Source organism: Xiphophorus hellerii, chromosome 10 (assembly GCF_003331165.1).
Source record: "Xiphophorus hellerii strain 12219 chromosome 10, Xiphophorus_hellerii-4.1, whole genome shotgun sequence".
In the NCBI taxonomy this organism is placed as follows: Eukaryota; Metazoa; Chordata; class Actinopteri; order Cyprinodontiformes; family Poeciliidae; genus Xiphophorus; species Xiphophorus hellerii.
In genome coordinates, this window is record NC_045681.1 from 20,754,235 (window position 1) to 20,764,947 (window position 10,713).

Here is a 10,713-nt window from a genome sequence, read left to right on the forward strand (position 1 = left end):
TTTGCTTGTTCGTTCATTCATTCAAGGTTCATAAAAGAAAACTGAAAAAATACGAATTAAGACCAGAGATAAAAGTCAAATTTTCTCCCCAGTAGATGATAAAGAGCGGAACTGCCCAACGCGGTTTCAGACACTGACGTCGTGAAACTACATTTCCTTGCATGCGTTTCTCGCAGCTGCCAGAAATGCTCCGAAGTTCACTGGTGCTTGTCAGCAGAGTCATTGCAGCGGCTTTATTTGTGAGGACTGCAGAGCTGAGCTCAACCACGTAACTTCTCTTTTTTTGTTGTTTTCTTTCGAATACATGAAAGTCTGATGACTCAGAATTTATGAATAAAACCACAAAACAAAAAATCCAAAAGGTGTCCCAAATTTTAACATAAAATAACTGTGGTTACCAACAAAAATGTAGTTTAAAAAAATGTATCCGGACCTACCCAGAGAAAGTAATTGCACCTCTAAACAATTGGCAATGAGACTTTGACTTAATGTTATTGGACTTGGCCCAGTCTTATTTGCAGAATTGTTTGAATTGAGCCACATGGGAGGGTTTTGAGCAGGAATGGTCTGCCTAATCAGATTTAAGTATGGATTATGACAAAAGCCTAACAAAACCCATTTGGAGGTTTACTTGATGTTGTGCTTTGGATCAATGTCTTGCTGAAAAGCCAAAGGAAAGGTCACAAACTGATCAGGGTCACGTCGGTTTGGGCAGCTTTCTTCCTTAAAAGGTGAAATTAGCATTTTAAGACAAAGAAGAAAAACAAGAGAAGAAATGTAAGAGGGCTAATGATTTTTCAAACTGCTGCACATATTGGTGCCAAATGAAGTTTGAGCTCATTTCTCTAGAATTGTTCACGCAGCAGCTACTTATTCAAAGCAATCACTTCCAAAAAGTCGTGATTGCCATTTATAATCGCTGGGGATTGTTTATCAGTGCCTGTTATAATTGCTATAATTACACTAATCAGACTCCAGTGACAAAAATCAAACCAAAAAAATCATAAGGCTTTATTAATCTGTTTTTTTTTATTATTATTATTCAAACTATTGCAGTCTTTTCCTGTTTTGTTTGCATGAGCAGACACTCGCTCAGATGCCTACAAGTACCAACTTTGTGGAGGAAAAGGTGACGGGTTTCCACCTTTAAGCTCCTGGTTCTGACACGCGTTCAGAATGCAACATTTTTCCGTGTTTGATGCTTCTGTTTGGCTCGTTATTGTCCTTCCGTTCAGCGTAGAGCCGAGAGGCTGTACAGCAGCTCCACCCTCTGGCGTTGCTATGCTCTGCTGTGCTTTAGTCACAAGGTACCGCTGAATGCAAAACAGTTTTTCCACGTGTGCTTGAGGGTCAATGTGTTTTCCCAGCGTACTGCAGGCCCACAGTGATGTTATTTTTTTTCTTGCCTCTAAATCCACTTTATCCCACGGCGTTTCATGCGACCTTTGGAGCCGAACACACCCAAATCAATTAGCTGAACTCCCTGATCAGCATGTCATTCATACTAATTCAATCATTTCCACACCTCTCTGTTTTGTCCTTTGTTGCCCCCCCCACACTGCCTTTTGCTCTGTAACATATCCAACTCTACAAGGCCAAATAGAGAGTTACGTATTTTCCACAAATACAATGCTACCTTTAGGCTGACAACCCGATTTCTTGAATTCTGCGTCTGATTGGCTGTTTCGACCCCGTGACGACTCCTTCACAGGAAGCTCTGGGAGCTCAGAGCAGAGCAGCCGATTTATTCAAACAAATGATTCAAAAGTCACGCAAAACATAAAAATCATCAACAAAGATGTAGGCTGAGTTAAAAACCACCTGTAATTCATGTTCATATTTCACCTTTTGTTCATCATTCAGTAACATAGTTATGTTTTATAAGGCACGATGATTATAAAAGAGCTATTTGAACATTCTGCACTAAATCCAGTCCCAAAATAAAATAGATTAATTTGTATTTTTCTTAGTTGAAGTCCTTTAAAAAAAGTCAGTCATTAAGTAATTGCTTAATTATCTTGCAATTACCACATACCTCAGCTGCTGAAATACTTTTTTATATATATTATTTGATAAAATCTTTGGATTTTAGACTTCCAAATCAAATGTAATAACTTTTCTATTTAAGACACACTCCAAAGTTACATGATAAGTCCTAATGATATTCAGACTTTATGGGGGTCTTACCTCTGTGTGTGAGTGTTAAGGGTGGTGGTGAGGGTGGGGATCCTCCTAACACACAGAGGGGGAAGTCCCGCACCAAACAGCGACATCATATCCAAATTTGTTTCCATGCAGAAAAACAGGACCGTTTCTCTCACACCGTTGTCTTCAAAAACAGATTCTCCCTTCGTCTCACAGGGTAAGTGATCTCTCCTGCAGAAAAAGGAAAATCAATTTTCTTTTGGCATTTTTGAATAAGTTGAATGCTTACATAGAAAGTTTTGATATCATCCGTTGAGTAGCCTTACGTAGCTCAATTCTTTCTGCAGTTGAATTTACACAGAAACAAACAAGAAATCAGAAAAGGCAGCCTGAGAAAGCCGCCAAATGACAGAAAACACAAATTACAATTGTGAATTTTTTAATCTAGTTTTCTTTTTGGCTATCAACACGTTTAAAGTAGTTGCAGGTAGTAGTGCTTGGTAAATCCAAAAAAAGAAAAAAGAAACACGACAGGCTGCTGGTTGCTGGGGTGTGACAGATGTACTCAAGAATAAATCAGGCCCGCAGCTCTGAGCGCGAAGGCAGCTGAGGGTGGAGGAGATCTGTGAGCTTTTCACACTCCGCTGCTTCACTGCTCGCTGGAGCAGAGAGAGAACAAGAAGATACAAACTCTAAAGAGACAAACGCGTTTGAGCTCAGGCCAAGCTGAGATTTTGGTAATTATGTTTCTTTTCTTTCTTTTTTTTTTTTTTAATGGCGAGGGGAAAATCGCTCTAACTTTTGCCATGTTTGCTCAGAAAGCGTCTCAAAAGACCAGAAGAAGAAGCGGTGTTTATAACGGCAGAAAAACTCCGCTGAAACTCCAAGTACAAATATGTACACAAATAATATCATATTTAACTGGCATGAGTGATATGTGGCTCCAGTGTTTGCACTATTCAACTGTAGACGTTTTCCAGAAGGACCAAAACGTTAAGCTTTTGTGTACTCTGAAGATCATTCAAGGTCACGTTACAAAGTTAGGCAATACTGTGCTGCCAAAATTCTAAAAAGGTTTGTTCAATGTCAGCAGATTAAACACATTTTATGTGTTTAAAGATCCTAAAAATATTCTCAGACAGGAATTTATTCAGTAAAGCTTCATAAAAAATATACCAGTGTCTCTTCAGGCTTAACAAAGGCCGAGTAATCAGATTACCCACTGATGTGTTTTGTAGTATAAATTTCTTATGAAATATAAAGGGCCATGATTTTTTTTTAAAAAGCCTAAACAGCAAAGTGCAATAGTATGCATAAAAAAATATGGGAATCGACAAAGTTCAAAAGAATAGCCCGAATTAACTTTTTTCTGAACAAGCCCTATATTGAATTTTAAAGCCCAGTCTGACCCCCAGCTATTTTAAACTAAAGGCTCAAGTTTCACTCTGAAAGAAAACATAACATCCAGCTGAGGTTTTGGGGAAAGTAGAAGACAATTTCCAAATAAAACTACATGTTCAGATTTATCTCTACAAATTTAGAACCAACTTTAAGTCAAAAACCTATAAGCATTCATAATGCAGTTTGATGTTTATTAACTACCTGCGACAGAATAGAGCCAGCTAAAAAAAAGAAATCATGGCGTCATCTGCATAAAGCTTCACTTTGGCTGTAGATATATTCTTCCAAATATTAATTTAAAAAAAAAAAAAGGGTTATAAAATTGGACCTAATTTTGAGCTTTGGTAGAATCCATTTCAAACTAAACTTATATCCATCTGCAGTAACACGGTGTGTTCTGTACATTTTTCTGCTAGCCTGAAGCTCAATGACTCAACCCAACATCTTGGAGCAGAAGCTTGAAGACTTTCACAAACCTGGCACCACAAAGCTGCCTCATATGCAAGGCCTTCGTAACGTCATTTGTTGGCAGTATAATTACGATTATGGCACTATGACCTGCCCTAAAGCTAGACTGAGTCTCACTTAAGATATCGTCAACCAAGAGTTTCTTCTTACTTCTATACAACACTTATATCAGAATCAAAGATCTCAGCAACAGTAGAAAGTAGTTTTCTTAAATTATGAACAAGCTCCTTGAATAACAGCAGCTGGATATGTGGAAGCTTTTGACATTTTGCCATGTTAAAACCACAAACTCTTAATGGGATTATATAATAGACTGATAAATCACGTTTGCTCCAAAGAAAGATGACTTCATGGATTTTATTGAAACCTGAAACACCACATCACCCCGAAAATCACCAAAAACAAAATCTAATCCTGTGACATATCAGAGGCTTAATCAGTTATTAAAGACCATACACCTGCCCACTTTGACTATTTAAAAGTGTGCTTATATTTCATATGGATGTCTGCTCTGTGTGGGTGTGTGTTCTTTTCAGAGTGAGGGCCTCTGGGGGGCGATGGGTAAAAGATGCAAAGAGGGTGAGCAGCTAGATGCCTTGACCAGATCATGTGTCCCCTGTCGCATATTATGTCAGCAACTGCCTGCATCCCCCAGTTGTGCCGTTTACTGTGGTGAGTAAAGCATTCCATCATTTTCAAATTTTTGGGGGAAAAAGACATTTTGAAAACACATTATTTTTTCTTCCACTTCAGTTATTCTCTATGCTGCGTCATTCTATCGCATGCAGTTGAATCCAGAAGTTTACATACATTGAGTAACAATACGTACACATTTTTCCTCACTGCCCAAAATTAGATCACAGCAAAATTATTTTGTTTCATGTCAGTTTGGTTACCTTTATTATCTTTAAACAATGAGGGAAAGCTCGGCCGATGACGTCATGGCTTTGCAAACTGATGCATTTAGCTTAACTGACACTTTTAAGGTAACTGGAGGCACACCTGCTGAAGTATTTTAAGGACACACCTGATAGACACTTCCTTCTTGTTGGACACGAAGGAAAAGTCGAGAGGATTCAGACAAGATATCGGGAAGAGAATTGTGGAGCTGCACAAGTTTGGGAACAATTTAAAGATGCTTGAAGATGGTGCCACTATCCCTAGTGAGGAAAGAGCATTATGTAGAAATATCGAAGAAACATCTAAAGATGTCGGCCAATAAACGATGGCTTCGGCACAGATTGGTCCTCCAAAATGTTTCTATAATGTTTCGGCCAATGTGGTTACAAAGTTGCTTAAGGAAAAGAAAGTCTATGTTTTGGTGTGGACATCACAAAGAAGTGAGTCCTATGGAGAATTTGAGGACAGACCTGAAAACAATCCTGACTGAGTTAAGGCATGTCTGTAAGGAGGAATGGGCCAGAAATCCAGCAAACTATTGCGAGAGAATTGTGGAAGGAACCCCAAAAGGCTTTGAGTCAAGTCAGTCAGTTCAAAGACGTTGCTAACAAGTACTGAGGGAATGTATGTAAACTTCTAATCTTAAAGTCAACAAATAAGTCTCTGACATGTTCTTTCAATCATTATTGTGACATTTACCAAATGATAATTTTGGTAATTCTGACAGACCTAAATCAAGAGAAATTTGGTCTAGAGACATTGAGGGACAAAAAGTAACTGTTACTTTTTTATCCTGCGTATGTAAACTTATGGTCACAAGTGTAAGATCCCACGGAAATACCACATTGAAGATCGCACTTGCTGATATTACAAAAATGAAATACGTTAAGTGTCCAAAGTCTTGTTTTTCTAACTACTTTCACTTTTCTTTCCATAAGAGCCTGCACTCTGCAGGGCTAAGCCCGGCCACTACTACGACAGGCTGGTGAGGAGATGTATGAAGTGTGCAGACATTTGTGGTAAACATCCAGCAGAGTGCTCCCCACACTGCCCGAGTAAGTACCACTCTGCCAGGGATTCCAGTTTTGAAATAAAGGCCAGATTTACAGTCAAGTATTCCAGAAAAATTCCAGGCAGAAAAAACTAGGAAGTCCTAGCCTGGCCATCGTCTTTCCACGCAATTCCACTCGATTCCTATCTCCCTTCAGTGCTCCATCTGAGAATTTCTCCCACTGAGCTTGATTTTTCCAGTTGAATTTCCAATGGGCCAATTAGCAAACAGGAGGAAGAGTTTGCAACAATGACCTTGATTTTTGTGGTTTTTAAAACTGTTGTCTGTCTATATTGAGTTGTAGTTTAGGCAATGGCAGCAGAGGAAGTGAACACAGCCATTCAGTTGGTGTTGGCCACGCATCCAAATGTTGTCCAATTGAAGTCAGAGCAATAGGAATATTTGACATTACTGCTCACAAAGATGTTGTTGCCTTATTCAGTGGGTTGCTTACAATGCCAGCAACATCCGGTAAGCTTCATCGACCAGACGCAATACATATGTCACGGTCAAACATTGGCGATTGGGCAAAATTAGATCCAGTCGATTCACACTTCAACAGAGTCCATGTTTGCAGTGAGCAATCATTTCTCAAAAGTCGATCCAGCGCCTATGTATGAAGCAAAGCACAGAACAAGTCCAGAAGCAGTAGGAGGCATTTAAGACTCGACAACACTAAGAGGTATCAGTAAGATATTCTTTTTGTTTCCTCCTTCAGCTCAGTCACCTCTGACGGCGACCAAAAGACTCCCTTCTGAAGTTAGCAAGCAGGCAGTGAACACCAAGCCACCACTAGGACCTTTGGACCCTGCCATCCAATTGTACGCCCTCCTAGGTTTATGCACAATACTGCTGCTTTCCAGCCTGTGTCTCGCCTTGGTCGTGTTTCTGAGGAGAGGAAAGGCCAAAAGCTCAAACACCAAACCCACAAGTACCAAAAACCAGAAGCAGACGAGTGCTGTTCAGCCAGGACAGGAGTCTGGCTTTCCAGAGAGTCAGACCGAAAGAAGCCTCAAAGGTTGGTGTGGTAAAAACCCAACAGACCCGATTGGTATAGTTACTTTTGCTGAAATATTATTCCTGTCTTTTCTAGATTGTCCGTCCAGTTCAACTTATCCCCCCTGCCGTGAGTCATCAGAGGACTCCTACCCAACGGAGACCTGCGTGTGCGTCCACTGTTTCCCTGACCTGAGGGAGCTCAACCAGGACAGCAACAGACGGCAGAGGCCATCCTATTCATTCTACCAGCAGGGCATCCTTCATACAGCCCACGTCCAAAACGGGGGTTCCCTGTGGACGGGGGCAGCCTGAGCGCCTCAGGTCCAAAAGCACAGCAGGAGGCAGCAGTGGGATGAGGTCCGTCTGCAAAACTACAGCTGGAGGATTTCTACTTGGGATATTGGAGGTTGCTAGTTAATGCACAGTTGACTGATAAGGGAGTGCTCAGCGGTAAAAGGCAGAACTTTGTGGTGACCTGCAATATTTTAGGCCCAACAAGCAACCATGATACTTTGTTCAAACTAAGATCTAACTAGGACTATGGCAGACACATAAAACAAACTTTTAAGGTTTTGAGGTTTTACCTCATGTTTCTCAAAGCGTAAAATCTGCTCTGACATTTTTCTGTATAGTTTTTTCATGACGGCACTTAAAATACAGTCGAGGAGCAACAGGGCAACTCTGGTTGCACTGGCTTGCAACGACATAAAATATCACATTTTGTCACGCTACAAACACAGACTTAGTGGATTTTATTAAGATTTTTGTGGCAAACCAACAAAAACGAGTAATTAGTGAAGCGAGCGTAATATTTGCCTAAATGCAATAAAGTGGACCCCCTGCCCATTTTGACATTTAGTATTCACAGAGTCACCTTTTTTAGGACATAACTCCAAATTTGTGAAAGATTTGCTGATTTTTTTCCCCTGGAGCATGTCTTAAATATTCAAAATAAAAAAGATTTTGGGAAGCTGAAATACTTTGACAATGCTACTTGACATGCAAACTAGCCAATCCAGGAGCACCATTAATTTTACTTGCCACTGACTGGAAGCCTCCCCCAACCCCTCCAAGAATAAAGATAAGGAAGACAGTACAGTAGATGATAGCATCTGGGATAATGCTAAGATATATTAACGTATATGAAGGTATATTAAATTTTTAGACCAATGAAAATAGGCAATTATAAATGTTTTTGATGGAGAGTCTGAAGTATTCACAGATTTTAAGTATTCGCAGGTGGTTTTAGTCCTCTCCCAATACCAGAGGTCGACTGTGCCCAACGTTTGGCAGCATTTCTTTCCTCAAAATCCCAATAAATCATGCTAAAGTTATTGTTTTAACGAGACAAATTGTGAGAATATTGCTTCTGTAAAGATTTGCTTGATGTCATTCAGTTTGTTTTCAACGGTTCAACTCTATGTAAAGTGCTTTGCTACGTTTTCGTAGGCATTTGCTTGTCTGCCTGAGAAAACGAAACATGACAAATAAAGAGAATCCCACTGAGTGGTAAAACGAGCAGAAATAGTTGACTACTACGAACAGGTGTAAAGGTCAAAGGTTCCCGCAGTCATTTCTAAAAAGATTGGGTAGAGATTGTCTCAAAGCTGAATACCTACAGCTTTTACAGTCGTCTTGGGAAAAACCAGTTCAGTGTTGAGAATTCTGAGTGACTACAGAAGCTGATCAGTGGTTGAGTGATAACTCGACCTGAAACACAAACTCTTGACTGGTTTTTATTATTAAACATAAAATCACAAGGTTTCAGTATGAGGGCATCAGCCTTTCTGAAGTGGGAACTCAAGGAAGGAACATTGTAGAGGATATAACAGTGTAAACAAACCTCATAAAAATGTTGGGTTTTTAATTTTTCAATCCAATTTTAATCATTCAATTGGGTGTTTTAGTTTCAGTTTCTGGCTCAGCATTTCCAAAAGGAATGTTTTTATATGCATGTCCACTTGGCTTTGACCCTGTCTGACCCTATCAAACAAACCCCCTCACATCCATCGTCTGCTTTGGCGTGTGAAGGTGTTGGGCCTGTTATTAACAACAGATCATGATTTCAACCACTTTAACAAGTCCAAATTCGTGTATGCGATAATGTGACACACGCACAAACGTAAATGCCCGCATATACTAAATAATAAAGACAGGAAAGCAAAGCCTACCCGTGTGAGGGGGAGGACGCTGGTTCCCAGACTCAGGTGGTTTACCTGATACTTCCAGAGGAGGATGAGAAGGTACAACATTTGCTTCATTTCTACTCTTTGTGACAAACGTTTTCACTTGATTTAACTGTTCAACTCTCCCAGTCTAGCGTAACACTGAGGAAGACTGCGGAAGATGTCACGGTCTGTCAATGGAGACTGATGGGGTGTCCCCGTCAGCGGTTCAGTTCCCGAAAAAACCCACAAAAAAATAAAAATAAAAATAAAATAAACACTGGTAAACTCGCACACAGACAGCACGCGCACATACAGTTTAAAAAGCTCAGGTGGGGTCAGCGCGACCCTCTCGGAGCTGCTGCGGTTATTCATTCATTTTTAGCTAATTTCACGCGGCATAGTCACATTTAGCTAGCAGAAAGAGCGTCAAGCCGCCAAATTAACAAACGTAAACTGACCAATAGCATTCAGGTTTAGAATGTACGTGCCCACGCCGACGCACAAAGATGTAGGCCACGTCAGTGGCGTATCTAGGCCTGTTTTAGGGTGCTTTAGTACCCCTAAAACTGTATCTCAGCACTCCTGAATCAGGTTGTCACCCTTCCCGTAAAATACGGAGTCGTCCCATTTTTGACCTTTAAATGTGCGTCCCGTATTGAACCGATACATAACTGTCCGATAGACACGCCTATCATACACATATCAACACTAAGTTTAACCATAATGACCAAAATAAAACACAGGAAATATTAAGGTCAGCTAAATTGTCGTGGTGGGAGCTAAAGGACCCCAGAACGCTACGGACTGACGCTGAACGTCACCGTTGCCTAGAGACGGACACTACGCAGCCGCGGTGAGCTGCTATCAACCCGCTTCTTTTTAAAACGTCCTCGACTCGATTCCGTGTCCTTAGAAGCAAAAACGCTTTAAAAAATACAGACGCGAGTGAAAATACGCGCATTATAAGCTGAACAATTTCAGAGAGGATGGATACGGTGCACATCGAAAGACAAAAAAAAAAAAAAGTGTCCGTCGTGGCGCAGTGTGCTGCTGTATGATAGACAGAATGGATCAGGAGAGGAACCGCAGACCCATCAGAACCTAAAGAACCAGACATGAGTCTCTTCATCTTCAATCATCTCCTGAGGCTGACATGGTACAGAACATTTAGTTATGATTGATTAAGTTTCTTATTGTGATTTTAGTTCACCATTGTGGTTTGATTCTTTGCTTAGGATGTCGAATTTGGATGACATTTAATAAATAATAGCATTAGCCAAAAATAAGTGGCCATTTAAAGAACAAATCATACGAATAGATTAACAGTAAATATATAAATATTTCCTACATTACATTCTGTGTGTTTTATTCAAAAATGTTGATATATTTTATGAATAATTGCCCAGTGGTCATTTAATGTATTATTTCACTAATATTTTATTAATGTGGTTTACCAGTTTGGATAATCTGACTTCCTATCAATGAAGAAAAAACATGCTAAGCCAAAGTGCACCAGACCCAGACCTGCAGGCCAGGGCCGGTTCTAGACGGGTTCTAAAGAAATTATACTAAATAAATGTC

At 40.1% G+C, this 10,713-nt stretch overlaps 1 protein-coding gene across 1 annotated transcript; it reads left to right on the forward strand.

Moving 5' to 3' along the window:
• The first annotated feature begins 2,199 nt into the window (after positions 1-2,199).
• On the forward strand, positions 2,200-8,482 carry tnfrsf13b (TNF receptor superfamily member 13B). Its single transcript, XM_032573665.1, has 5 exons — positions 2,200-2,362; positions 4,551-4,686; positions 5,853-5,969; positions 6,684-6,983; positions 7,059-8,482. Exons 2-5 carry the CDS (start codon positions 4,572-4,574, stop codon positions 7,274-7,276), a joined length of 750 nt encoding a protein of 249 aa, XP_032429556.1. The 5' UTR covers positions 2,200-2,362; positions 4,551-4,571; the 3' UTR covers positions 7,277-8,482.
• Positions 8,483-10,713: the final 2,231 nt, after the last annotated feature.

What these genes read in the sequence shown, in the direction of transcription:
- tnfrsf13b (XM_032573665.1), top strand. Translation starts at nt 4,572, where the DNA reads ATGGGTAAAAGATGCAAAGAGGGTGAGCAGCTAGATGCCTTGACCAGA. An exon ending in CAGTTGTGCCGTTTACTGTG is followed by an intron (nt 4,687 to 5,852) that starts GTGAGTAAAGCA and finishes TCTTTCCATAAG; the next exon opens with AGCCTGCACTCTGCAGGGCT. An exon ending in GACCGAAAGAAGCCTCAAAG is followed by an intron (nt 6,984 to 7,058) that starts GTTGGTGTGGTA and finishes TGTCTTTTCTAG; the next exon opens with ATTGTCCGTCCAGTTCAACT.